The sequence below is a fragment of the Dunckerocampus dactyliophorus genome, chromosome 7 (assembly GCF_027744805.1).
Source record: "Dunckerocampus dactyliophorus isolate RoL2022-P2 chromosome 7, RoL_Ddac_1.1, whole genome shotgun sequence".
NCBI lineage: Eukaryota > Metazoa > Chordata > Actinopteri > Syngnathiformes > Syngnathidae > Dunckerocampus > Dunckerocampus dactyliophorus.
The window spans coordinates 12,605,340-12,632,500 of NC_072825.1; the positions used below are offsets into that span (position 1 = coordinate 12,605,340).

The 27,161-nt window shown below is 41.1% G+C and overlaps 2 protein-coding genes across 23 annotated transcripts in view; both read right to left on the reverse strand.

The window, feature by feature from the left end:
* Nucleotides 1-7,612, reverse strand: part of snap91a (synaptosome associated protein 91a) — a 41,713-nt gene extending 34,101 nt beyond the window's left edge. For 13 of the 16 annotated variants that reach the window (XR_008572002.1, XR_008572001.1, XM_054781393.1 and 10 more), the window contains exon 1: nt 6,947-7,612. Coding sequence is in view for 13 of the 16 variants with exons in the window: in XM_054781393.1 (XP_054637368.1) it covers nt 6,947-7,076 (130 nt within the window). In the remaining 3 variants the exon portion in view is untranslated. The remainder of the gene's footprint in view (nt 1-6,946) is intronic. The other 3 variants (XM_054781384.1, XM_054781392.1, XM_054781397.1) reach the window with 3 other exon arrangements.
* Nucleotides 7,613-8,489: 877 nt separating this feature from the next.
* Nucleotides 8,490-27,161, reverse strand: part of dop1a (DOP1 leucine zipper like protein A) — a 28,579-nt gene continuing 9,907 nt past the window's right edge. For 3 of the 7 annotated variants that reach the window (XM_054781205.1, XM_054781207.1, XM_054781208.1), the window contains 27 exons: nt 26,277-26,394; nt 25,595-25,624; nt 24,668-24,925; nt 22,256-22,781; nt 20,726-21,009; nt 20,496-20,648; nt 20,315-20,415; nt 19,941-20,206; nt 17,734-19,840; nt 16,944-17,055; nt 16,564-16,746; nt 16,017-16,142; nt 15,282-15,416; nt 15,096-15,151; nt 14,889-14,993; nt 14,634-14,700; nt 14,325-14,469; nt 13,959-14,038; nt 12,410-12,519; nt 11,711-11,860; nt 11,548-11,609; nt 10,444-10,596; nt 10,200-10,336; nt 10,044-10,099; nt 9,771-9,935; nt 9,370-9,499; nt 8,491-9,096 (listed from right to left, as the gene is read on the reverse strand). In XM_054781205.1, the coding sequence (XP_054637180.1) occupies nt 8,788-9,096; nt 9,370-9,499; nt 9,771-9,935; nt 10,044-10,099; nt 10,200-10,336; nt 10,444-10,596; nt 11,548-11,609; nt 11,711-11,860; nt 12,410-12,519; nt 13,959-14,038; nt 14,325-14,469; nt 14,634-14,700; nt 14,889-14,993; nt 15,096-15,151; nt 15,282-15,416; nt 16,017-16,142; nt 16,564-16,746; nt 16,944-17,055; nt 17,734-19,840; nt 19,941-20,206; nt 20,315-20,415; nt 20,496-20,648; nt 20,726-21,009; nt 22,256-22,781; nt 24,668-24,925; nt 25,595-25,624; nt 26,277-26,394 (6,124 nt within the window). In that variant the 3' untranslated portion in view covers nt 8,491-8,787. Of the gene's footprint in view, nt 9,097-9,369; nt 9,500-9,770; nt 9,936-10,043; nt 10,100-10,199; nt 10,337-10,443; nt 10,597-11,547; nt 11,610-11,710; nt 12,254-12,409; nt 12,520-13,958; nt 14,039-14,324; nt 14,470-14,633; nt 14,701-14,888; nt 14,994-15,095; nt 15,152-15,281; nt 15,417-16,016; nt 16,143-16,563; nt 16,747-16,943; nt 17,056-17,733; nt 19,841-19,940; nt 20,207-20,314; nt 20,416-20,495; nt 20,649-20,725; nt 21,010-22,255; nt 22,782-24,667; nt 24,926-25,594; nt 25,625-26,276; nt 26,395-27,161 lie in introns of those variants that run through there. The other 4 variants (XM_054781203.1, XM_054781206.1, XM_054781210.1 and 1 more) reach the window with 4 other exon arrangements.

A 27,161-nucleotide genomic window follows, 5' to 3' on the forward strand; every position in this document is an offset into this window, starting at 1 on the left:
GATGGAAGTCTAAATCTTGTTAAAACTGCACTGACAGCATTCCCACGTAAAAGATATAACAGACAATCATCACAGAAGAAAATGTAAAAAAACTACTTCCAAGGGAGATGCTTAAAGCATTTACACAACAAACCTTGATGTAAAATGTGTTTCTAAGACAATATACAGTATATTTCCCTACACATTTCTTCTTATTGAACTTTCCTATTTGCTTCACGTATGCGCTTATCCAAAGTCTACACATTTTCACTCACGCTTAAAATCCGCTTACCTGCTGTGCCAAACTAAATGTAGGCTTCTGGAACTATTTCTGAATTGGGACAGGCAGGAAAACAACAATAATAATACAAAAACATCCAAATGGGCAAAATGGGCATACAGTACTGGTGAGAGTAATGCAAGATGCAAGTGTTAATAACAGTGTACTATATGCTATTCCATGTGCCATCTTGAAACCAGAGTAGAGTGGGTGCCAATGGGGCAGATGGTGAGACAAAAAAAAAGCATTCAGGAGAGGAATGGTATTTTTCCTGATTGATTTAATTTTGAATACTGAAAAGAGTAGGAATGTAGAATAAAAACTAGATTAACTGGTACGTTATTTCTGTACGTTCAACCCAACGAGTGTACAGTATACCACCCAAATGCAATATAAGCTGTTTGAAAAAAACATATTTACAGTGCTTCAGTGCAAAATACAGCACTTTAGAGTGAAACCTTTGAGTACTACGGAGCCCCGGAGGGGACATGGAGAAAAAAAAAATATGATGGGTAAAAAAAAAAAGAAAAAAGAACAAACTTTTCGTTCCCTCGCAAAACTTTTGCGAGATGACGTAAAACTTTTGCAAGATTTATCGCCTTTCAGAACAGCCAATAGATACTTGTCTGACCGAGGAGTTGGCAACATTGATGCCAACCGCCATAATACAGATGAAAAAGAAGACATTTCTAGACGGTCCCTGTGCTCTGGTCTCGCTGCCGCCTTCTCACAGAGGTCAATATAAGTCAGACTGCACAGAACACGGCTCGTTTTGATAAAAACTGGGTTGTAGTTGTTTGTCTGTGTTGCCATGGTTGGAAATAGGTATGGTTTGCTTTGTTTCAACCATTCACTTTGGACTTATTGATCCCAGAAGTTTGAATATGTGAATATGTTTCCAGCTTTACCACAGTCTCTTTGCGTTCCCTCGCAAAAGTTTTGCGAGGGAACGCAAAAGTTCGTTCTTTTAAAAAAATTTTTTTTTTTAACCATCATATTTTTTTCTTTCCATGTCCCCTACGGGGCTCCGTAAACTACAGCAGCTAAGTTGAAAATATTTCACACATTTTATGGGTCAATCATAGTGATGATTCTCTTTGCAGTGCAGTATTCAGAAGACATAGCGTCAATTCATAATTCATAGTATAGTTTTTTCCCCCCGATAATGACGGAGGCACGCGAGTGTTGACGTTATGCTCAAAACAGCAGCAAGCTTGCTCGCTCAGTATGTCTGCGACCTCGCCTTTGGATTGTAAATATGCAATTTGGAATGAAAACGCTGGTTATGTGAGGGGTGAGTCAGCCATATTCCTTTAATACTTCTAATCTAATATGTTTCGACATGCTGAATGAGGTCAATTTATAATTTCACCGATACTATTAGTCCAGAGTTTCATACTTTGCACTTGACTTCTTCCTTACACGTATGTTAGTGCCACATAGAAATGCGCAGCATTGTATGGTAATCGTATCGTTGCCAGCATTATTTAATTGGATTCTTATTTGTGAATTTATGAAGACTAACCTGTCTTACTTGTTGATAGTCGGGGAACATTTTCTATAAATTGTATTGCATATTGCGGTATTTGTCTTATTTTGCACAATCAGGGTTGATTTGTGAAACGCATCCAGTGGCATCACAGTAAAAGAAGCAGAATGTGTTCACTGCTGCCAATCGGTATCGGAAATTAAGTGCTGGACAACATCAGTATATCGGATATCGGTAAGAAAGACAATATCAAGCATTTCTAGTTCTGCTCAAAACTGCATAAATAATCCTATATGTGATCTCCCACTGCTACTGCAGAAGAGGAAGGCCATACTATTTTAAATGACTGCTCCAACACAGCTAATTTTCTAGCCTCTTTATAAGGACTTACATTTATTAACACCAGATTTTAGCATTTCAAAAACTTTCACCCCATTACTTCTACTTAGCAATGTTGACATGTAATAATACAGACACTAAGTAGACAGTTAGAAATACATGCAACTGAACTGAACTGGCTAATTGTGTAGAAGAGTGTTTTGTGCATGAATATAATGAAGTGGGATTCTACTTTTCTATGCATTGATTACCTTCTCAGAGTTGTCCACATTTAGACCAACGTACAAACAAATTCAACAAAACAACCATGATTCTACAACATAGTACAGGATATTGAACCTAACAGCACACAAGGTGTAATGTTGTTGCGAGCACCTGTTCATGTTGTCCAATAAGACAAAAAAGTTCTTTTTCACAGTAAATATCCCAGATTTAAAAAGTACACATTGCAGCATCTGAAGCATGGCCGTAGGCATGTGACATACAAAATGTGGGTCTTTACAGTATGAGTTGTGTGCTCATGCTACACGAGGCCAAAGTCCGTATCTGCTGAGGCTTTATTATTAAAGCAGCTCTCGAACGTCTTGCGAGTACCAGAGTCATCCATCGTTTCATTCTTTGGCTGTATTGCAGCACATCATCGTTTCGACGGTCTAAACCCAGCTCACGTTCCCTATTAGTGGGTGAGCAATCCAACGCTTGGTGAATTCTGCTTCACAATGATAGGAAGAGCCGACTTCGAAGCAATACTTTAGTATTGCACACTATCACACTAACAAAAGTCACTGCTTTAAAAGAGTGGCTTGTTTTCAGGCATGACATTGCATAGGGGGTTGCTTGTAAAATAACAAAAAGTACTCTTTTCATCCAGAAATATAAATGATTCAGTATATAAGCAGTATACTGCAACCTGCAGTATACTGCTTATATCCTGAACCATGATTACACAGAAGCACATCTAACGAGCAAAGGCACATTAAATGGAAGAAACTACATACAATTTGCATGACTGCTGAGGGTAGAGTCCTCTCTATAAGCATCGTTGTATAAAACAGTGTGAAATCAGTGTTAGTATTTCCTTATAGTGTCCAGGGACATTTAGTTGAAAAGGGACCTTTATTTTGACAAATACTTGTGTAAAGGTGCAGCTCGACATGTCGATATTGGTTGACTGGTCATCCGTCCATGTTACAATGAGAACTGATTGTGTAATTCTATTTGTCTAACTTGTTTTATCCCTCGGTCCGATCATTAGAGCAGTAGAAGGGTAAATTAAATATTCAAGCAGAACAGCATGAGCGCTCCGGCCATGTTAAAATAGTAAGATGAGAAGGAACAAAGCAAGGTTTCATTCCCAATGTTAACTCTGTTAATCCCAATGTTAACTCTGAGCCATATTGATAATTATCACTTTGTACACTCCCTCTCTCACTACATGCTGTTTTTATTGATGACCCCTCCCATACAGTGATGCAAGCTACTGTACCAGCAGGAAAGTTTGGAACAGAATGGCTGTAGGCATGTCACTCAGCATGCTCCAGTATAATCAGGCGTTATACTGTGCTGTGCTTTTCAGGCTCTTTGCAAGCAATGCTATCAACTGTGCATTTGGCACAACATTTTTTTGTAATTGCTATTGATGAAGTGTCTCGTTGCAGCACAAACATAACCATGATCAATAGGACCTTCATAATGAAGAAGCACGTTAAATTGGTACTGAAGAAATGTTTCTAAAGCACATTCAGTGAATTGAGTACATGTCAAGATTGGTATACTGGAATAGGTATCAATGACATCACTGTGGCGGTGCTCCAAAACAAAGCCAATTCATCTTTCATCACACGTCTAAGCCACTAAAAATAAACAAGACACATGTATAAAGCATCTTGATGAATCCAAGATACTAACAACCAGCTGTTCATGTTAATTTTATATCATATGATTTATATTATTCATATTATTATTAGAATTTTCTCAATTTTTATTTACATTTCAGATAAATTAGTTTCTTTGGTGTTTCTGCATCTCTAAGCGTCCATGTGCAATTTCTGGGATAATTGCCATTTATAGTATTTTAGGCAATGTTTTTTTGTGAAACCTCTACTGCTTATCCTGTTCGTAGGGTAGAGAAACAGGCTACATCCTGGACCAATGTTCTACCAATCTGTCCAGTTTGCATTTGGGATATAAATCAAGTCATAAACACAAATTAAAACTGCAACTGATACTGTGTTGCAACAAACAAGGCTATAAAATAGGCCAAGTGCTGCCTGGGTGAAAGTCACATCAACAAATTGCTAAAACAAAGTTTTGCCAAGTCAAGTTTGTTGTGTCGCGATTCGATGCTATTCATCATTCTGTTTTATTTTCTTAGTTTGATTAAGAAAAGGGTTTCGCTAAAAGGGTTCAAGTTTCACAGTGTGGGTTTGCTGGCACTTCACAGATTTATTCTCTTAATATCTGGTGGAACATTTCAGAGCTTTCATAATGGAGGAAATTGATGCGAAATGTCATGTACAGGTGGTCCTCGGGTTATAAACAAGTTCCATTCTTCCGACTGTGATGTGAGTTGAACCTAAATTAAAGCTGTGTATATGTGGTTTGAATGTTGGGCTCATTTGGTTAAAGTCCCGAGGAGAACTTCGTCAAAATATGCCCCGAAATGATTGTTCAAACCCAAATACGTAGTAACTTTGTGTGTTTTCGAACATGGGATCAAATTACTTTTTGGTGCATCCTGTCACAACGGATGTCTCCACCGAATTTCAGGATGATCCGTGAAGTTGGTGTCAGGTGACAAGGGCCAAAAAGTTAATATGGGCTGGTTCAGAGTGAGTTTTGGGGGTCAGTGTTCAGAACAACAACATTTATTTTTTTTTCTTGCAAATTTTAATGAGTATTCATGCACATTAAGGCCCCAAAATATGTGAAGAAAGACGGAGAATAATAAAAATAATAAACAAAGTAGATAAAATAGGGCCTTTGCTTTTGTTCTCGGGTCCTAATTGTAGCTAAATTAAGACCTAAATACTCACATTGTACACAGAACACACAGGACATATAAAATACAGTAATTAAAAGATTAAATACAAGAATTAAATAAAACAGTCATGACAAAAACCAGAACAGAACAACTCCTTACTTTTATCCCTGTGGTTGACTTACACACTCGAAGGGGTGCTGCAAGGAACCGAGAGACATGCTTATTGGGAGGAGGAGGTCTCAATAATGAGAACCACTACCCTACTTAGTTATCACTGCCAGTTTCATAGGAGCAGATTTGACATGTTCAAGAATAACATCTTTATCTTTCATGATGGTGCCGCATTTGAGTGGCTTGGACTGGGCATGCAACCAATGTGGATTCATGCACTTCTCCACTGAGCATTTCACACCACTTCACTTTTCACTTTTAACTAGAGTTATATGCACCAAAGGTATTTAGACGCACCTCGTAATCACTTCATTTAACATGTGTGGGACTAGTTTCACCTGAAGGTTCATTAGTTTATCTTACAGAAACATTTCCGTTTCTGTCCCAGCATGACTGTGTTGTAGCACAGACAAGAAAGTTCACATGCATGCTTTGATTGGTGTTTGCTGTGGAAGAGCCCGGTTAGACCTGAAGTATACCCATCAAACCACAGTGATCTGTGACCTTACAAAGAATTGTTTGCCTTTTACATTCCTATAGGCATCAGATGTCCTAATGCTTTTGTGAAATTTGTGTATAAATACTGTAAACGTACATGATGTGTATAGCTTTAAAGACACTTTTTTAGTGCGCAATCCAAAACTGCATCCCAATCTTCAACAAATCCAGCTCCGACAACAGGGCTGCACGATTCCGCATAAAAATGCGAAGCACAATTTCCTTGTTCAGAATTGAGACGGCGATTCTCTTGGACGATTTTTGAGATTCTTTCAGGCATTCTTCATTTGAAGACCCGCAAGGGCGGTTGACAACTGAACATTAACAGTTGAAGGGCTTTCTTGATAGAAATGCATAATAGAAAATAATCAATCCAATCAAAAAAGGGCACGCTCACTCACTCGACAGTATATTCACGCACGTAACCAAGACGAGTTAAAAGAAAAGTCAAATAATCGATGTGATCAAAGTGTGGGCTGTCATGCCAACAACAGTGGCGGGTGAATCCTTGAGGAAAATGTAAGCATTCATTTGTGATGCACCTTTTTAAATGACATTTTAAAAATCGTTGTCATTCGATTGCATGTTAGTGTGAATTGAGATCACAATCTATTTTCATATATTGAAGATGTGTGAACAGTGCCAACCAGCAGTAACAACATACAGTACAATGGGAAGGCCTCTGTGTGTGTCTCGTAACCTTTTCAATTATGCATTCACGAGCAGCAAAGCAGCATGCAGGGGCACCAGTCAGTCAGCTGCAATGACAATCTGCTGTGTACCACCGCTGTTAACAGGACCTTTGAGTGTTAGTGTACTCAATTATATAAACTGTATAATTGGGGTGGCGGTAGCTCAATCGTAAGGACTTCGGCTTTTGTTCGAGTCCTGCTGTGGACAAAATGCAACTGCAACTGGTTGTTGAGAGATGCTGGTCTGCGTCCTTAAGCAAGGCACCAAACTGTTCAGGCTTCAGCTCATGGTGCGGTCACCATATCTCCTTGCATAGCTGTGTGGTGTGTCACACAATGTATACGGCCGAGTGTACATTTCATTTCCCTTTGATGCATTATAATCGGTATGAAGAAAAGAAGAAGTGGGGGATGGCCTCAGATTTTGAATGCTGCATATCTGTATGGCTGCATGCTGGAGGCAACCGTGGTCTAAATAAACTACCGTAGATTCATAGCTAGATAGATATACTCACATTCCAGGTGTTTTTTCTTTGGGGCTGTTTGTTCATGTGTGGTGGATTTACACACAGCTCGGGACACCTCAGATCCAGTCAGGCTGTACTGGGCCGCGGCGATGCGGTCCGTTAGCGTCTGACCCGACATCTTCTCCTCTAAGTGGAGTCCACCCACACCAACGCAGCGTCCAAAGTGGTCCTACCCCCCCACCTCCACACCAAAATGAAGAGCAGCCTCGGTAATCCCAGCTGCTGCCCTCGAAGCCCAACACAATTCTATTGCATAACAACAGTGCAAGAGGGAAATCAGTCCGAGCACGGAATAACAAAAATAATTGTAATAATCTTGTAATAATGGACGCTGTGTAAGTCAAAGTCGAAAATCACCTTCAAGATCAAGCTTCCGTGTTATTTTTCGGGTGATGCTCTTGAAGCCTCCCCCCACCTCGCAGTCTTCCAGCCACCCTGCTTAATCCTCGCAGCCTCTCTGACAGTCCTTGTTTGAGCAGAGGAACATCAGGTCCTGATTGGCAGCCCTCCACATCCAAGAACTGCGCTCTTCCTCCTCCTCCCAAGACGCTTCCTGTGTGCGGCGACCCCCCCAGCGACCAGCCCCCGCGAAGCACGCTTCACACGCCGAGTCGTTGGTTTACGTCCTCTTCTTTCCTTATTAAATTATTATGTCCATTTGTCGCCTCGCCCCGCCCTTTTCCACGAGCCACGTGACAGAGTAGCGCCAACCCAGCTGCTGCGTGTGTCATCGCGAGAGTACGGGAGGAGGGAGGAGAGGACGTGGAGGGGTAATGAAGCGATTCTGCAAGCAGGCTAGATGCTTGTCACATGAAGGTCATAGTGGGTATCCCTTGGCATCCTCCACCATCATGCAGCTTTTATCTCTGTCCATGGTGCTGACACATGCAGCCCTTCTTTCAGCTGCTGGATATTTATGTAGAATGACCTTGTGTATTTTCTCATTCTGACAAATCTGCATTTATGCTGCTGTGGCTGTACAAGAGAAATGATGTTTGGCAGACAGTTAAAAGAATTCATCTATTAATATCTTATATCCACAGGTGCATCTAGGGCTTTTATATCCTTGAGTGCTGCCATTCACACACGCAAGCCACCTTTTGGAGCATTATAATTGTAAAGCTACAATTTGGGATTCAGCTCTTATATTCTACATTATAAGATTGCATGGGTGTAACTAATATTGCAGTTCTATCGACACATAAAGAGTGTCACACAGATATCGAGCCATCCATCCATTTTCTATACAGCTTATTACAGGTGAGCTGGAGCCTCTCCAAGCTGAATTCCACTGAGATGTGGGATATTCCTAGGACTGATCACAAATAGACAACCATTCACACTCACATTCACACCTATTTTCAATTAACCTGACATGCCACAAATAGATGTTCCAACAGAGATAAATTGCTCATACATTTACATGAGGTTGATTGATGAGCTTCCAACTATTGTGTGTACAGAAGGTTTAAACATGCTAACTGTTTTTGCCATCTAAGATCAGTATACATGCATCTGTAAATTGCATGTTAAGGAATAGCAACATAGCCTGTGAGACCATTTCTTTATTTAGTCACATCAACATGGAATGGCACGGCATCTTTTCTTTGGTCCTAAAGGACTGACATGAAATATTAAAAGTCAGCCATCGAGGCTATCTCCGTATATACAAATAATTAAAACCTAATGGCTTTTCAAAAGTAAAATAATTAGAAATACAAAAAATGTACAAATTATTTTCCCTCATTTGTATCCCCATGGTGATATACAAGTTGAGGTTTGTCACTAGTGCTGATCAGTTAGTTAATGTGTTGTTGAGGCCCTTGTTTTCACGTCTTGATAAGACCCTCTAGAAAGTCTTTTTCCACCATTTCTTCAATGTTCTGCCGAGCTCGACTCCAGAAAACTTTCTGGCTCTCCAACTTGTGGCCCTCCTTGTAGGCGGGGAAAGAGCCATCTGCTTGGTTGTGGGTATAGGCGGGACTGAAGCGGCTACTGGCTTTGCTGTTAAACACTTGGCTGAGCAAACTGAAGAAGGGCAACAGCTGCTCCATGCTGCGGATAACGTACAAGGTTAGCATTAGGTGGCCTGGCTCCCAGGACAGAGTTCGGGTGGAGCAGTCCTCCTCTGGATTTTTCTGTGTGGAGGGAATTTAGCACCAAGAGGAATCAGTATTTACAATAATAAAATATGCCATCGGTAGAACACAGACCTCTGCAACACCTATGTTTAGTGTTTAGTGGACATTGTTTACATATTTTTGAGTTATCCTGCCCTGCTAACAAGCAAACAAAGATTGTTCAGTTCAAATAAACAGGCTGCTTTAGCTGTGCTTGGCAAAGTAAAATCTGCTGGTCGAAGATTTGACAATAGCTGAACTCATCCAATGAGCTCGTATGGGATGCCATACCTTTGCTCGTTTCCTCAGCAGCTTGGCTAGTCGTACCACGTAGGGTTTAAACTCCCGCTGGTGAGTCCCTTGACGTCTGACCTCCAATCCAGAATCGTCCGAGGCTTCAGGGATGAAGGCCCAGCGGTACCTGAGATCAATAAAGACCGCAACATACCAAAATTAATTTTCAAGCAGATTGGTGCCAGCAGTGTGGGAGTGTGAATTGATCGATAAATAAAACAATACATAGCTGTAGCCACAATGGTTCAAACAGGCGATACGCATGTTTTACATTCATCCAAACATAAAATGGTAAAGCATTTTGTTGTTCTTCAGTTATCCAATGTGCTATTTTCAATGAAATTTTCCACTCTTTGAGTCTGCAAAACTAATTATAGGAAAGGTTTGCTAGTACTGACATCTGGAACTGAGGCAGGCTCTCAGGCGGTAGCGCCAAGGCCAAGTCCAGCAGCTTGCATGCCGACAAATAAAGGTTGAGCCAGCGTTGGCTGTTGTAGGAGGTTGAGAAGCCATTTCCTCCAGAGTAGGTGGTCTCTAAGCCAGCCACAGACGGCCCTGATGTCCTATGAGTGATTCAGAGAAGATATGTCAGAGGATAAGTATTCATGGGCCACAAAGAGCCATCCTCTTTTTCTTCACTTGCAGACAGTTGACTGCAACAACAAATGTACCTTGATATGTCCTCATCTGCCATCAGCTCCTGCTCCATTAATAGAAACACCTGAACCTATGGGGACACAGACAAAGTGTATGAAAAGTATGTATCCAAGTGACCCCATTTGTGGGAAAAGGCGATAAACAACAAAAAAATGTGATCTAGATCTCACCAGTTCAGTGATCATGGTGGGCCATAGTGAGGTGAGGTGCTGAGGTGACATGCGCAGCAGTAGCACCCTGAAGAACAAGAACACCTGAGCGTGGAGGATGGGCACCTGAGGCAGACGCAGGCTCTCAGCAAGGCGCTCTGGTGAAACATGCAGATTACAACACTACAAAAGTGAGGTTTGTCGTGTGAAAGACAACACCACCAATAATCGAGCCATAGGGAGACCAGTAAAGTTGAGAAATGACCTTGTATGTCAGGCAGGTATTTCTGGTACTGATCCACTTCACTACTGTAGATGGTGAAGGCCAGGCGCTTGAGCAACATGGCCCTCTGTTCAAGTTCAGCATCTCTATTGGTGAACAGACTGAGGGAGCTGCTCTGGGCGACAGCCACCCGGGCTGAGGGAGAGAACACACATAATGTGATCACACATTTAACTGAGAAAAATGTATTTTTTGTGGTTTATATACAGTATAACTATAAGGTAGTAGAGACACAGTAGATGCAATGATGCAGAAGACATCAAATCACTTAGATGGTTTTATAGGTTTCACTATTATGAAATGTTATACAGTAATCCCTTGTTTATCGTGTTTAACTGCTTCCAGACCCGACCACAATAAATTTATTTCCATGACGTAGGACCCCTCATTTCTAAACCAAATAGTTTGGTAGTTAGAGAATAGAAAACCTGTTTATGACCTTCTACACACAGTTGTTAATATTAGAGCCCCCTAGACATAGAATAACACCCATATATTCACCTTTACACTCACATTACACAATATAGTAAGTAGATATAAACAGAAAATAAGCCATATAAGACATATATAAGATTCATACTTGTGTGTGTTTCAATAAATGTCTTCCGGATGTGTGGACAGAAGTGACTTTGGGGATTCAGAGTTGAACTTTAACTGTTTTAGTATGATTACAATGATGATTATTATTTTTATTATTATTGTGAGATAATTCAAACCTGCAATAATAACTGTTGACTGCGATCAAGTGTGGTGCATGTTACTAGTGACACCTAGTGGTCAGTGTAGGACTACAGCTCATTAACGTCCCTTAATTCCTTAAACCATATTTGTATTTGAGTTAATTTAATCATTTGTATGCTTGAAAATGCTTCATTTAGTCCAAGAAAACGTAAAGTTTGCTTAATATGCATTTTTAAAATTAATAATAACCCGTAGACAAACACGAAACAGTGGCCATTTATTAATTATTTTTGGAAAACCACGAGAGAGGGAGCGATGTTGGAACCACGATGTAGCAAGGGACGGCTGTACTAAAGGAAAACAATGACACCTTGTGAATGCCCATTAGGTATTATGCAGGCTTACTCATGAGGTCTCTGAATGTCGTCTTGTCATGTGTCATCAGATGGTCAATGATTGCCCTCCAGCTGAATAATAGAGGGGAAAAAAAGCACATGTTTTGACTCGATGACTTTATACTCAATGTTTGTCTGTCCCTACCCAAAGTGAAGTTTTCTCTCCTACTCACTGGCTGACACAGGATGAATCCATCTGGAAGAAGGTATGGTCCATGAAGAGGTCAAAGGCCTCCTTCTTCCAGGCTCTGCGTGTGTATTGGTACCCACTCAGACTGCTCAACAGCTGGATGCAGGCCCGGTAGCTGGGGGCATTGTGAGCGCTGCCAAGGGCATCAGGAATATTAGCAATATGCACGTCGCAGATATGATCCACAATGACTCATTTTAACATTTGTCACTTTGCAACACAAAATCTTTTTTCCTGTACTCACAGAGTTTTCAGCAATATCACATTTATTTTGGAATAGAAGTGTGTAACATCCATTCATCTACTCATCCATTTTCTATACTGCTTGTGGTCACTGTGGTGCCTCGGCAACACACTGGCAGTGTGATTTGCATGTGAGCCTCACAGAGGTCTGCCTCGAGCCTATCCTAGCCAGACACAGGCAAGAGGAGGGATACACCGAGCCAATCACAGGGTACACACAAACAAACAACCGTTCACACTCCCATTCACATTCACACATAAGTCAGGGAGTTTCTGCCTATGTCTGCCACAGACAAACACGTACATTTGAGAAAAAAAAACAATAAAGCCTCCTAGTGTGATCCACAAAAATTCAAGCATACATAAAACTAATATACTAATGCTAATATACATAAAAAAAACTGTTAGTACACACACACAGACAAAGATTAGTACTTACCTGTGGTTGCGTAGGTAAGGAACTACATAATGCATGATATTGACCAGTAGTGGAATGACCCGCTCCTTCTCGTCACTATAGAACACCATGTCCAACAAGTGTGCCAGCACCTGTCAAATTCACAATTCATTCCTGTCAGTCTTGCACTGTATACTTTGAACACAACAAGAGAGGCATTCTTCCGAAATGTGATGCGATCTACACATTCATCTGCTTTAAACCATTGCCTGGTTAGTCAACAATGCAGCAGCAACCAATAGTATGACAAACTGCACTGCAGCATTATTGATGCATAGTGAAGTGGAATAAATTAAATGATGTACAAGCTGCAAAAAAGTTATGCCAGACAGACAGAACCTCTTCTGCTGGAGGTGGTCATTTAACAGGATCTCAATGATTTATTTTGGTAAAATGGCTAGGCTGGTTTCGATTAATGTAAACATGGTAACAGCACTGTGGTGCTGACCGAAACACACCAAGCTCCAATATTTGGAGATAATGTTTTAAAGGTGTTGAAGTAACTTTGGAGCAAGCAGTTAGTTTACACACAGTTGTTCAACTCCTCCATGCAGTAGAGCACACTAACTGTTTGAGTCAGAATGTGGCCCTAATACTCCGTCATAGCTCAGTAATTTGGAGGTACTTCGAATTCAGAGAATAAAAAAAATATATTTTTTTCGACACCTTAAAACTTGGCACAAACTCCAATACGAGGAATGTGCGAAGCTGTGCGCTGCCTGCACGACTCCTGTCATAACATAAAGCGATGTCCTATCACATTCCCGTTGCAACGGTGGAAAAAATGAATTTAAAAACCTGCTGAAAACAATGCACTCGCGCTGACCAGTGAGCTTTGCACTGGTATTTAGCATGACAAGCTCTATCACAAATGTTTAGTGTATGTAATGTACAAGGAAGTCAGTCAGACAGTTGCTAAGCCTGATGCAATTGACAGGTTGGTGTTCCTGGCACAAACTAAGGACATGCTTGTGTATTCTAAATATGTTTACCTAAAAAAATACCATTTAAAGTATTTTTGAGTTGCCGACATAAAATGTCCTCATAAACCTCGCACTCCTTCATATTTTGTTCTTTTGTGCTTTTGTTATTAGCTGAGGATTTGAGCATAGCTAAACGTTTGTTACAAAAAATAAGATTATATTTGACTTTTTCTATATTTACTTCAAAAAGAGAATGGCCTACTTTATTTTAGCGGCTATTTTTAGATAATTTTTTTTATGTGCATCTTGCATGAAGCTTTAAAACTTCAAAAAGCATCCTCATGTTAAGTATTTATTTTAGTAAACAACTTCACACGCATATTTGGTTTTGATTTTGTCTAAACTCACTTTGCGGAAAAAATACGGGGACATATATCGTATATCGATATTCAACCTAAATATCGGGATATGAGTTTTGGTCCATATCGCCCAGCCCTACTGGTAAACAGCAAATAGAGATGAATGATAGGAATAACTGAGCGGCTGAGAACCGACAGCCTGACAAACAACAGTTGTGTAGGATGCTGAAGGACAGAACAATGCTTTACCTCAGCCAGCAGTGTGAGGGCATGAACGCTGTACACAGATGGAGTAAAGTTGGATGCCTCCATTACTGTGTGCATTAAATCTACAAAAGACACATGTCAAATATTAACAGGATCTACACAGCAAAAATATTCACTTACCAAATGCTTTTAGAATACACAGAGCACATTTGTAGGTCAGTACATTGCATTATCCTTTACACTTCATTGGCTCTTTTCTGATTATGTTTTACACTTCATTTAGCTGGATTAGACGTTAATTCCTGGCATCAAAATGGAATAAAACCAAAACTGACCACAGTGTGCGGCAAGTAAGACGTACACTCACTATAATAGAGCAAAACAGAAAAGTGAGTGAGAGGGACAAACCTTCAACATCCGTCTCAAGGTTTTTTCCATCTACAACTATCTGAGGAGAGGCCTTCACCTCCAGGTTTCTTCTCAGCCATGTAGTTTGTTCCAGAGAGGAACCCGCAATTGTCCCAATGGCCTCCACAGCTTTATGTGTCACATCCTGAGCACAGTGGAAAAAAATATCAACCTCAAAAAATAAATAAAACACTCACACGAGAATGAAAATGACGTTTGTCAGAACTTGCACAATGGAGTTATACTGGATATGGATAAAGAGAAGCAGAAGATCATAATTGTTGGAGTGCAGGCAACCATTGAAATTACCTGGAGCTCTCGCTGGTCTTTCTTATTTTCCAGGTTGGGGTTCTTCAAAATGAATTCATTCAGAACACTAGAGAAAAAAATACAGTAACGACACTGCAAAATATGTACAGTAGAACCAATTCAGTCAGTCACAACAGATTAACTTGCTCAGATAAACACAACATAACACTGACAAAAATATAGTGAATCTCCAGATGTTGTAAGGACCTGGAGATATGACAATGAATGAAATAGAAGAGATGAAGGAGAACAAACCCAAGTATTAAAAACTGTCCTGGAGCAGGCAGGCCTAACTGAACTGAGTCCTTTAGCAGTGCTAGCAGAGATGGCCAGCTGTCAACTAATGTGGAAACTGGAATCCTGGGAGACAAAGAGATCATGATGGTTGAGTGTTTCCCTTTATTATTTTGTATTACAAAAAATATTGTGTGCTGTACTGCTGTCAATAGACAATGGACTCACCTCTGGACATATGCATAGAAGAACTGCAGCATGCAGACCTCCAAAGAAAGGTGTTTCTATGAGAGCCCAAGCAAATGACCATGAATAAAGAGATTTTAATGAATCATAAAATGCAGATTATCTAATTAGAGATGCAACTATGAATGTACATCATCTGTGCAACAATGGAAACTCTGAACCACAAACCTTGTCCTTTGCAATGGCTGGCGGCTGCTTCAAAACCTCTTTAACTGTGTGCATGACGGTCTCAGTGCGCATCGCACTCACTGAGCGAACCAGCTCAACCAGCAACAGCTGTTCTTCACTGGCTAGGGGAATTACCTGAGATATATTCAATGAGGAGAAGTGGCATAGAAAAAGAATGGATGGATGGATATTCAGAATCAAAGCAAAACACATAACTGTTACAAATATCTTCTATTTCATAGTTATCTTTGAACAGTATAATTTCCCATAAAGATATTGCATCTTGGGCTGCATGGTGAAAGTGTGGTTAGCACATGTGACCGAGTCATGAGGTTTTGAGTTTGAAATGAACTCAGACTACTCAGTGTGGAGTATGCATGTTCTCCTAGTGCTTGCGTATAGGTACTGCGGCTTGCCCCCCACATTCCAAAGACATGTATGTTAGATTCATTGGAAAGATTTTAATTCGGTTCTAATTTGATCACAGAATAAGAAACTTGAGTTAGCAATACATTACTGATTCGTTGATGTGATTTCTACCCAGGCGGCCCTTAGCCTCGCTTGTTGCAACATATGCAAACTTCACACAGACTGCTTTGAGGCAGACGTGCTAACCACACTGCCATTGTGTTGCCCAGGCAAAAAAACACTAGCAACTACAATGAACATGAAACAAAGCAATTACATAAAAAATGTGTGTGACATTTTTCATCAGGTTCCTTTTATATCACTCACTTTATTTCTGACTGGGGTCTTGACCTGTTTCCGCTCATTCCAAACATAGGCAATGGCTGCCATAAAGTGAGCCCCATGGTTCATGGAGATTGGGCCAAGCAGCTCAAGGATTTGCTGACGAATTTTCTGCAGATGAGATGCAAGTGAGAACATTACATCATTAATATCTACGACCTATCAAACAAATTCATTCAATCAAAATCAAATTAAACATTCTTGTATTGGGAAACATGGCACATTTTGTGATAAATGTAACATTTACTTTCATAAGACCCCCTAAAGTAGCAAGAACTGTGTAATTAGTGCAAAGCATAGCAGCGCTATGAACCATTATTACCAAACCAACTCCAGAAAAACTAATTCCATCGAGACAAGGCTAATTAAAGGACTAATTATGGTTGCTGTAATCTATGACTGTTATTTTCCCTAAATGTGTTGAAAAGACGCAAATTAACCAAGTTTTTTGACACCTCTAATCTTTGATGTCGAAATAAACAATTATCCTAAATAAGCTGTCATTAGCGGATTAAAGAGGGCAGCTTTGTACCTTAGTGGAGCCCAGATTGATGTTGGAAGTGGAAGCGGCAGAAGCAGCAGCTGGCTTGTCAGAGTTGTCAGCATAGTGGAGAACACTCCACAATAGTGTGACAGAGGACATGATGGTGTGGAGAATGGACAGGATGCCTGAACGAGCCTCCGCCAGGTGCTTCTGGTCAACACTCACTTGTAACTGACAGGTGAAAAGAAAGAGTCTAAGCAACACAGTACTGTGCTTATATACTTAACAAAAAAACCATCAACATTTTAAAAACATTAACATTTTTTTTTTATTATTAAACTAACTCAGCAAACCCAATGATTCTAGTCAGGATGAAACTTGTGGGAAGGTCGTGTTTATGACAACTACGCGGTCAACAGCTCCCTCACCTGGTGGTACTGGGAAGTGGGATCAAGCAGGCAATAATGGATGATAGCAGTGATGCCCTCCAGCACTGTCAGTATCAAGTCAGGAGGAATGCAGAGAGCCATCCACTGAGGTCTGCAAAAAAATAGATAAAATATTGCAATGTTTCTCAAACTTACACTACCGGTCAAATGTTTTAGAACACCCAGATTTTTCCAGTTATTTATTGAAATTCAAGGCGTTCAATGAATAGCTTGAAATGGTACAAAGGCAAGTGGTGAAATGCCAGAGGCGGGAAAAAAAAGCAAGGTTACGCAAAACTGAAAAAGAATGTGTTTTTCAGAATTATACAAAAAGGCCTTTTTTTAGGGACCAATAAATGGGTCAACAATTTAAAGCTGTTCTGCAGAAATGGAGGTTGATCAAGCCTTGGCACCTAATTCCTACAGGTGTTCCAAGTTCCGGAGTACTTACTACCTCCTCTGTGTGCATAAAAACAGTGTTTGGAACACACTGTGGTACTATACCCTTGTGAACAACAGCATTGTACTGGAGAAAGCAATTTGTTGCTATAAAAATGGCAAGAAAAAAAGGAATTAACAATGGAAGAGAGACAGACCATCTCAACACTTAAAAATGTAGGTTTTTCCTCCAGAGAAATTGGAGTGTTCTAAAACTTTTGACCGGTACTGGACATTGTAGTTTTATTTCAACACTTTCAATGGTGTTTTCTCTCTCTGGTTATTTATGATAGACCAAGTTAAATAGATAGAAGTAATATTTTTGCACTGTCCACTGTGTACATTTTAATACCTGATATCAGTAATTCCAGTCTCATAGCGGTACTGGTGAAGTAGATTGTCCAGGTTTCTGCACAGCTGCAAGGTGACTGATGCAACCACCCTTCTCAGGACCCTCCTCATGTATGGTAGTGTGGCTGTGATGAGTCCAATCCACTGAGGGTGCATCTTACACGCATGGTGTTGATGCAACGCCCTGATCACCGCGCATAAAAACATTCCCTGTGCTGTGATTGGCTGGCCATGAAGGTACTGCAGTGATGTCATTGGCTGCTGAGGGTTGACATGCTCCACTTCTCCACCTAAGATCTCAAACCCAGGCCCTGTACCACTGCCTGCTCCTACACCACCTGCTCCTCCTCCTGCAGGTTCTCCTTCTTCAGCTGGCACGAGAACTCTGTGCTCGAGTACGACTAGGCTCTGCAGCAGTCTGAGTAACTGGGACTGGACTGCACTACAGCCATCCATCTGGTCCTCTGACAAGTTGATAACACTGTCCTCTGAAAGACCTTCCTCCACTGTCGCTATGTTTCTGCTGGCCACCCGTTGGTCATGCCATTTCTGGGCACTGAATATAGAGGAGAGCAGACAATGGAGAACAACCTTCTGAACTTTGCACTTAGACAGGACGTCATAGATGAAACTAGCAAAGCCTTTCGCTGAGCCTCCTGTGACTTTGGATAGCTCATTGAAAAGAAGAGTCAAGACCTCCACACTGGTGAGCTGCATAGCCCGATTCCCCGCCAAGTCCTGAGGGCCTGCTGCCACATGAGCAGAGTAATAGCTTCTTAGGAAGTAGAGACAGAGCGATATAATGATCTCCAGATACATGGCACTGCGAAAAGAGTGTGAGTGTGAGTCCTGAGGGATGGGGCAGTAGAAGTCTTTGCCCATGACGGACACCCTGTGACGAGCAAGGAGGTTTTGGAGCAAAGACAGCTGTGGGGTATAGGTGTTGTTGATGCTGGTGGTAGAGATAGCACTTACAAACCCTGAGGGAGCAGCCCTGAGCATGGCTGCAACTGCTGACAGGGCATGCAGGGCCCTGGAGGAGTCGTATAACTGGAGATATAGAAGAACATGCTGGTAGAGAGGATGGATACTGACTCGAGGTGAGGCGGAAGACGATCTTCGTCCTGCGACACTAACACTTCCAACAGTCCCACCTAAACACCCATTGGGTGAGCCGGTGTCACTTTCAATTTCTGATACCTCGCCCTCCCCACAGCTATACCAGTTCTCCAGATCCAGGCTGTCCCCAAAGAAAATACTAGGTGGTTGTGTTTTGTCAGCCTGGATTGCAGCCTTTTTCTGCTCCTCTTTTCTTTTGGATTTTTTGATCTTGGGCTTAGCCCCGGGGGATTTGTCAGATAACCTCTCCATGATTTTTCCTTTAAGGCTCAGCTGAGTACTGCTGTGGCTACGTTTACGTGCTTGAGGGTCATCTACCCGCAGGTTTTGGTCTGAAATGGCTAGGTCTGGGTTGTCGGGTAATGTGACAATAGACGGTGAGGAACTGTGCCGGGTGATGCCCTCTCGGTGCTGCTCCTCTTTAGCTACATCTGATGAAGTGACACAGAGGAACTCCAGTGTTCCTTCAGCGAGCATCTCTGGAAGAGTTTGGTGGTTGGAGCTGTGGGGAGGTCCAGAGTCAAGATGGGGACCAGTAGAGGTATCTGAGGAAGTGCTCTCTGAGTCTGTCTGAGGCCAGTTTTCAGACTGGAGTGGGACTTCAGAAGACTCTTCAGCTACTAAACTGAGGACCTTTTCTATTAGCTCATTTACAACAGAGGACACAGTCTCCTCCAAAGAGTCTTCAGACAGATCATCTGAAGAAGCAGGCTGCTGGTCTGAACTATTAGCAGTGCCGTTTACAACCTCTGGCTCCTCAAAACTTCCGTTTTCTACTGGAGATGAACGAGAACCAGTTGATTCAGAGGACTGGGGCTCCCCCTGCTGGTCAGCAGGCTGAAATTCACCAGTTAATTGTAAATTCTCACTGCTCAGGCTTAGTATAGACAGACTGTCACTCAGAGGGTTAACAGTGAGACAAAACGGCTCCATGTCACCCACTTCCAGACCTCGGAAGTCCCCCTGTGCCGCATGCACGTGACTGAGATCTAATGACAGGACAAAACAGGAAAAAATATGTTCTTAAATAATCCATGGAAAATTGCTGTGTTGCTAACCAGACACAATCTGCAAAACTAGACTACTCACTGTCAGAGAAGCCAGTATCACTGATGTAGATAGGCTCCAATGGCTCCTGCTCAGGCGGGCCAGGAAAAACAGTGGCCCAGTGCCGCTGGGCTTGTACCTTTTGAATGGAAACTCGATGGGTCTTCGGGTGCAGGAGAAGGAGAAGTAGGGGCTCCAGTACCCGAGCAATATCATGTCTCTGAAGGACCTGATTGAGCCAAGCCCGGCCAACTGAACTGGTACATGGATCCCAGTAACTAAGACTGTCTAACATGATGAAAAGAGATCTGCAGGGTAAAATTAGAACAATAATGGCAGAAAAAGCATAAATCACTGCACAGATCAGCTGCATTCATTATAGACACAAAATACAAATGCAGCACATCTGGATGTACCTGTCAAATGTGCGATTAAATGGAGAAGACTTGGTGATGTTCAAATCTCGTGTCAAATGCCACAGCACAGAAAACTTCACATGGGCTTCTAGACGAATTTTCTAAAAGAAAACGTACTTGAGCATGGTTTACATAGACATACAGTACAGTGTTGGACTGTACAGATCTACATTGCACTGACCTTGTCCCGGTGCATGAGCTGTTGGCTGATCACATCCTCACAGATGCTGGATGATGGTACTAGGTTGTGGAGCTGATAGAAGAGCTCCACACTGCGTTGATGATGCTGAGGTGTTCCTTCACTCAACTGGTCCCACAGGATCAGAGCCACATTCTTCGCATAAGCAGAATAAAAGAGAGTTCATACCATCAGGAACGTAAGGCAAATTATAGTTTCGATGTAATGTCTACCTTGAAGAAGTCTGTCTTGTTTGCGATGTACTTAAGGATTCCCTGAGTGAGTGGAGGCCTGATGACGACAGCCACTCGACCTTGGCTGGGACTCATGGGCTGGGCAGCCTCTGAGCTGCCGTTAGATGCTACACTCTCAGCCGTCACCATGGCGACAGACTGGGTCAGTCCTACCAGGTCCATGAGTAGAGAAATGGCCACACCTTGCAGACAAAAGTTGCTAGCCAGGCAGGAGGCATCCATCAGCTTTTGCAGCCATATTGGCAAACACATCCGCTCACTGTCTGCACATGTTGGGAGGTAATATGCTTCAATATAGTGCATTAGTTGTAAGCTGTCATGTCTTTCATGAACAAACGGCACACAGTTAGTATGACCAATGATACTACAAAACTGGCCTATCATTGCATAATATTTGATCCCCTGCTGTATTTGTAAGTTTACCCCCTTCCAATGACAAACAGTCCATATTTTTTCTTAGCTTTTGTACAGTACATAGCCCTTCAATGCAGTAAATGCATCCAGGAGGAATGGTATTCTTTATTCAACTTTAGATGGGCCTGTACATGTGCCTTCTCGATGCAAGGTATGGGGATCTTGCAAGCACTGCAGGATCTCAAACCATTACAGTCAAGTGTGTTACTAGTGGTTTTCTTGGTGACTGTGGTCCCAGCTCTGTTGACATCATTAACAAGCTCATTATATGTAATTATGGCCTTAACCCTCCGTTTTCTCAGAATTATCCTTTAATTAATGTTGTTTTCTAGATTTTTTTGTTGACATTCCATCTCGCTCTGTTGAAATAAACTACCATAAATATGGACCGGTCATGTCTTAACCAGTGGTTAAATTTAGAAAATCAGCAGGGTTTCAAATACTTATTTTCCCCACACACAGCATTAACTGTATGATGCTGATGTAGTGTTTGATTGTGGTTCTTGTCAGGTTCTTCAGGTTTTTACACACAGTAGGTCTCACAAGAATAACACATGTATATTACATATACCACATGCAAAGTTTTCATATAGTAAACACAGTCCATGATGTGTGGGTTAGGGAACTGTGCCTCATATTAAATGCAGGGCTCAACATTGACTTTTTTTCCCCACAATGTGCTCCTAAATCTTAAATTTAGTAGCATACCGAAAATTTTGGTAGTGCAATATATCAAATACTGTATCTATCTGTTTCCTTTTTTGTAAAGGGATAGAAGGAAACACAAATGAATGTTTTTTTTTTGCAATAGTGGCCATTGATCAACAATATTCTACTTCCTCCACTGTCTCAGTCACAAAATTATTTTCAGGCCTCATTGCCATTACTATTTCTTACTCACCTGTGTCATTTTACTTGAAAGTGGAAATGATGTTAAAAAAAAAACATTACGTATTTGAAGGAGTAACTTACATATAGGGGTGGGGCAATATACCCACACAATATCCCAATATTTTTTTTAGCCTGACAAAGCAGTTAGTGTTGTTCATGAAGTTCCGGTAACATCATTTCAGCATGCTGTGGCTCAAAACTTACCACACTGTTCCTCCTGTGTGTGTGAGGCCGTCAGATTCCCTTCTGCAATGTAGACTGGAAAACTGGAACATTCCAAGAAGAGCTGGCAGGCAGCAGTAAAAGCAGCAACACACTCTTTCTGCACCATCACAGAGTCCGTGCATGACTCAGTCTGGTCTATCCGACCAGTGTGTTGGGCGCTCTCTAATATCAAGCTTGTTGACCGCACCACCTCTCCTCCGTCCTTCTCAGCTTTGTCCACCTGCTCAGAGGTAAGGTGCAAGGTAATAAGCCGGGAGAGAAATTGTTGGAAGTGTTCCAAGCAGCACTGCATGACTGGTTTGTCCAGAGGTTTAGCCTGAGATGGGCCAGAGGAGCAACGGCTTGTTTTAAGCGCTGAGTGAGGTGGACCTTCTGTGTCAGGGCCATTTTCTTGGTACTGGATGAAGTCTGTGAAGCCACTTTCTGAAGAGCGACTGTTGGGAGGATTTTCTCCATCTTGGCACATGTCCCCACTTCCAGATATTTCCAGAGGTACAGGAAGATTCTGCAAGATAATAAACATTATAGCTTTACAGTAATAGTCCCTTCATTAGAAATTACATGATTTAAATCGGCACAAATGCCAAAAATCCAGACAGGAACTAAAGGAGAAATGCATTACGTTAAAGCGAACTGGTTTTCTGTTTTTACATTGACTGAATACAGGGATCAGTGTGTCTTTCACAAAGGCTGTATTTCATTTATCACTGATATTTGGAAAATTCCAGTGCAATTCTGCAATTCCACAAATATTTGAAGATATGGAAAATAATGTAGATGTGAAAACATTAACTGGCAGTGATTGTCGACAGCTGTTCTCATTAAGACATGTACACCAGACTTGCATTTTCAAGACCGACAGATGAACAGTGGTACAAGTTTTAACAATTATGTTTTCCCCCCTCAATCATTGGGGACATGAAGCTTCCGTGGGATTCATTTTGATCAAGGCAGCATGCACATTTTGTAGCCTGGACTCAGATGGCACATGGTATCACATCATCCATATGCTCCTCAGGGTGGGGGAGGGGTTAAAGTATTTTTTGCATGTATGTCTATGTGGTATGTTTCCACTCTGATGGAGATGGTTCACCCAGGCGCCACAGGCTATTTTACTCTTTTCTACTTCCTGAGAGAAAAAGGTGAGCTGGGCTCAGCTGTTGCTAAACAGTTTTCTTTCTTTCTACTCCTCATGGGCATGTCTCTGTCCATGCAGCCCGATCCATCTCTGATCATGGGACAGATTGGCTAAACTCTTGCAACATGCCTCAGTGAGCTCGTACACACTTAAAGAACCAGGCTGCAAGGCAGGGACCAGGATGCAGAGAGCATCCAACGAGAATTGAAATGTCTTGTGTCACGGGAGTATGGAATGGCAGGGCCAATAGTGGGGAAGCCCAGTCAAAAGCAGAACATCATAATTTGAATTGATGTTTTTTTTGGCCAGTAACTTGAAGTACGCATGAATGTGGCCCAGTGCACAAAGCAACCCTATAAAACGCCCTTTGAGATGAAGTACAACAGAAATTGTGAGCTAGCTCTTCTCATCCAACATCAATGACATCTGACCTCACAAATGTTTCCCTGGATCAGGGGTCAGGAACCTTCACCATCAAAAGAACCATTTTGCCTCCTCTTCCAGTAAAGAAAAATAGCCTGTATCTTATAAAGTTTGAAATGTTTTGATCTTTTTAAATTATTATTATTTTTTACTTTTTTATTGTACCTGTTACAACAGAATTCAACAACTCACAGAAGTGTGAGTGCATGTGTACACCTACTTTGAAATAACTTAAACACTGAACTATGTCGGCCTTTTTGAGTCGTTCTCGTATTTGTGCAAAATCAAAAGAAAATGTAGCCAACTTTACCTTAAAAAGACCATCAGAGTTCACATATCCAGATCAGTGCTGTCTGCTCAATATTGTTTACATCACTTGACTCATCATATGCAATTCAATATGCTTGCGCTTAATTAATGTCATTTGCCTACTGGTGATGTTTGTTGCCATTCTACTGATCCTGTCCTTGACTGTCTTTGCAGAGAGAGGCAATATTTCATTTTTTGAATAATTTCCTGTTTATTTTTTCGGCGAATAGATGCTTTTCAGAAAAAATTGAATGCTTGTTTTGAAAATGTCTTTCAATGTTACATTTTCTGTTTGTTAATTTCTCACCACATATCAAACACACGAGTAGGCCAGCGTCATTGGCTGTGAAAACAAAGGACTACGTCCATTCGTCTATTTTCTTCCGAGATTTTTCTTGTTAGGGATGTATTTATGTATTAAAAATTCCCACTACCCAGAATACAGGACTCCATATTCTTTTTTGGTTTCAGTTTAGCTGTCTCAATTAAATCTTAATGAACATGCCAGTGCTTTTACTCACCTTCGTGTCTCTCTTGTTTTCTTTGGCAAAGTCTGAAGCGTTGCCAGGAGAGCTGGAAAAGCCCTGTACTTGTGGGGTGGTGGGCAGAGCCAAAGGAGACACCAAAGGTGGCTGTACTTTGCTCAAGATCTTGGAGCAGAGGCGTAGGCAGTGAGTGAGCTCTCCGAGCCCCAAGGTCTGCAGGTGACAGGTTAGTGCTGCCACCATGCGCAACAACAGTTGAGGAAGATGCTCTGTCTGGATCTCGATGTATGTCTCCTGGAACGTGTGACGATAGATGTGACATAATTTGCTTAGTAAAACATTAGCACAAGACATGCACTATTCTAGTGTTATTGGCGTGTCTCCTCTGACTGAGGGAGGGACTTCAACATGAATAAATTAATAATACTCAAACCATGTTATGTTTGTAAAGCTAATCAATATCTTTTCCATGTGGCTCAAGTAACACTAGCAGATGAAACATGTTAGTTATTAGAGGAGGTTATCAAATGCGGACATAACCTTCATAATGCCTTTGAAAAAATGGTGAAAAAGATTAATATCCAGAGAAATAAGTATTAAAACATGGAATTAATCAAATTAAAAAATAGGTATCCATATTTATTAAAAAATATGTGAGCAAGGCAATGGAGTAAAAGTGCATGCATGCTTAACAGGAAGGCCAGACACAAAGATTACATTGTCACAAGATCCACACCAAACTGTAAGGATGATATCGAAATTGCACGTAACTTGTTATTTTCCTTTTTTTGCCAGATAAACCTTAGACTTCATGTACAGTCGCTAACCTCTTATTTAGAAATTACGGGTCAAAGCTTGGCGGAAATAAAGGCCTTATGGGTTTTGGTGGAATGTTGCAGGAATGCTATCATAGCCTCAGTGAAGCAGAATGAGGTGAAAAAGCAGGAAAGAGCAGTACTTTACCTGGCAGATTACCCTCATGCTTCTAGTAGGCTTCAGGGAGAAAGAGCAGATAGTTTGAACAGACAGGTGCAAGCGGAGCACAGGTCGCAGCACACTAACCACACACTATCGCTCTCTTGACACAAGAGCACAACAGGCACACACACTCACACTCTTTAAATGGGGTAATACACAAGGATTTCCAAACTGTTCAGATTGGAAATACAGTACAGACAAGCATATTTGTAAAGTGATGTAAATATTTTGGTGGGGAAATTAGACACACAAGTATGGTTGTACTTGTGTGGGAGCTTGCACAACTAAGAAACAACAGTGCAGGCACAGACATCAAAAGTAGCAGTAAAATCCGAGGAACAAGAAGTGTAAATGTTTAGGAAGAAAGCAAAAAACAATTAATGATTTCTATGAGCCAAAGAGTGCGGGGGAGGTAAGAAGCAAGAAAAGACAGAGCTTGGAAAGAAGGGACTGTCAATGCAATGTGGCAGAGAGATATGAAAGAAGTATGAGATGTGAGAGAAATGAAATCTGTACAAAAGGGAAATAAACCTTGAATTAACAACATACATGATCTTGATAATAGGAGAGAATGAATGAAAGGATGACATTTTAACTCTACATGACAGCTACATCAAAGTGAAGACAGGAGACAGTTTGTGGAAGACTAAACGATAAATGAACTCACCAAGGAAACAATGTCCAGCAGGAAATCAACTAGCTGACAGAACTCCATCAAGGAGAGCTCTGCGGTATCAAAATTCCCAGCATGTCTTGGCATTCTTGAACACGCATTCATTGTCCTCCTACAACAAAAGTCAGTAATGTTTCTGTCGTTTGGTGGCTCAACCAACTATATGCAATTAAAAAATGTATGAGTTAAGTTGTGACTAACATTTTGTACAAACCATAACAGATTATTAATACTTGAGTGGTGCATCTTAATCATTCGGCTATCTCCTATCTGTTGTATGTTCCAAATGATCTATTTAATGCATCACTACAAATTGACAGATTCAAATTTGATCTGATTTTTGAAGAAATTAACAATCTAGAGATGCTCACTATTGGCTTTCTTACCGATATCTGATATAGTCCAGCAATATCTGTATAGATACCCGTATAAGCAGCAGCTCTTGCCTCAAACTAATGTCAGGTCACACCTTGTGTAATGAATAAACAAATAAATGAACACATTATGCTTCTTTCACTGTAATGCCACTGGTTGCATTTGAGAAATAGACACTTTTTTGTGCAAAATAGTCTTAACAAAATTGCCATTAAAAAAATATGACCAATAGTAAAATAAAGTAACATGGTCTACTATCAACAAGGAAGAGGTTATTGTTAATATATTCAGTAACAATATAATTTGGAAAGCTGCACATTTGTACAGTATGTGGCACAAACATCCATTTATGAACAAAGTAATGTGAAAACATTCAAAGTCATGTATGAATGCAGCATGAAAGAAACATTTTAGATTCAAGTATTACGGAAGGCACCTTACTCCCCCGGAGTCGCATTTGAAAAAAACAGAATTGCACTGTTCACACTGACATGAAAAAATCAG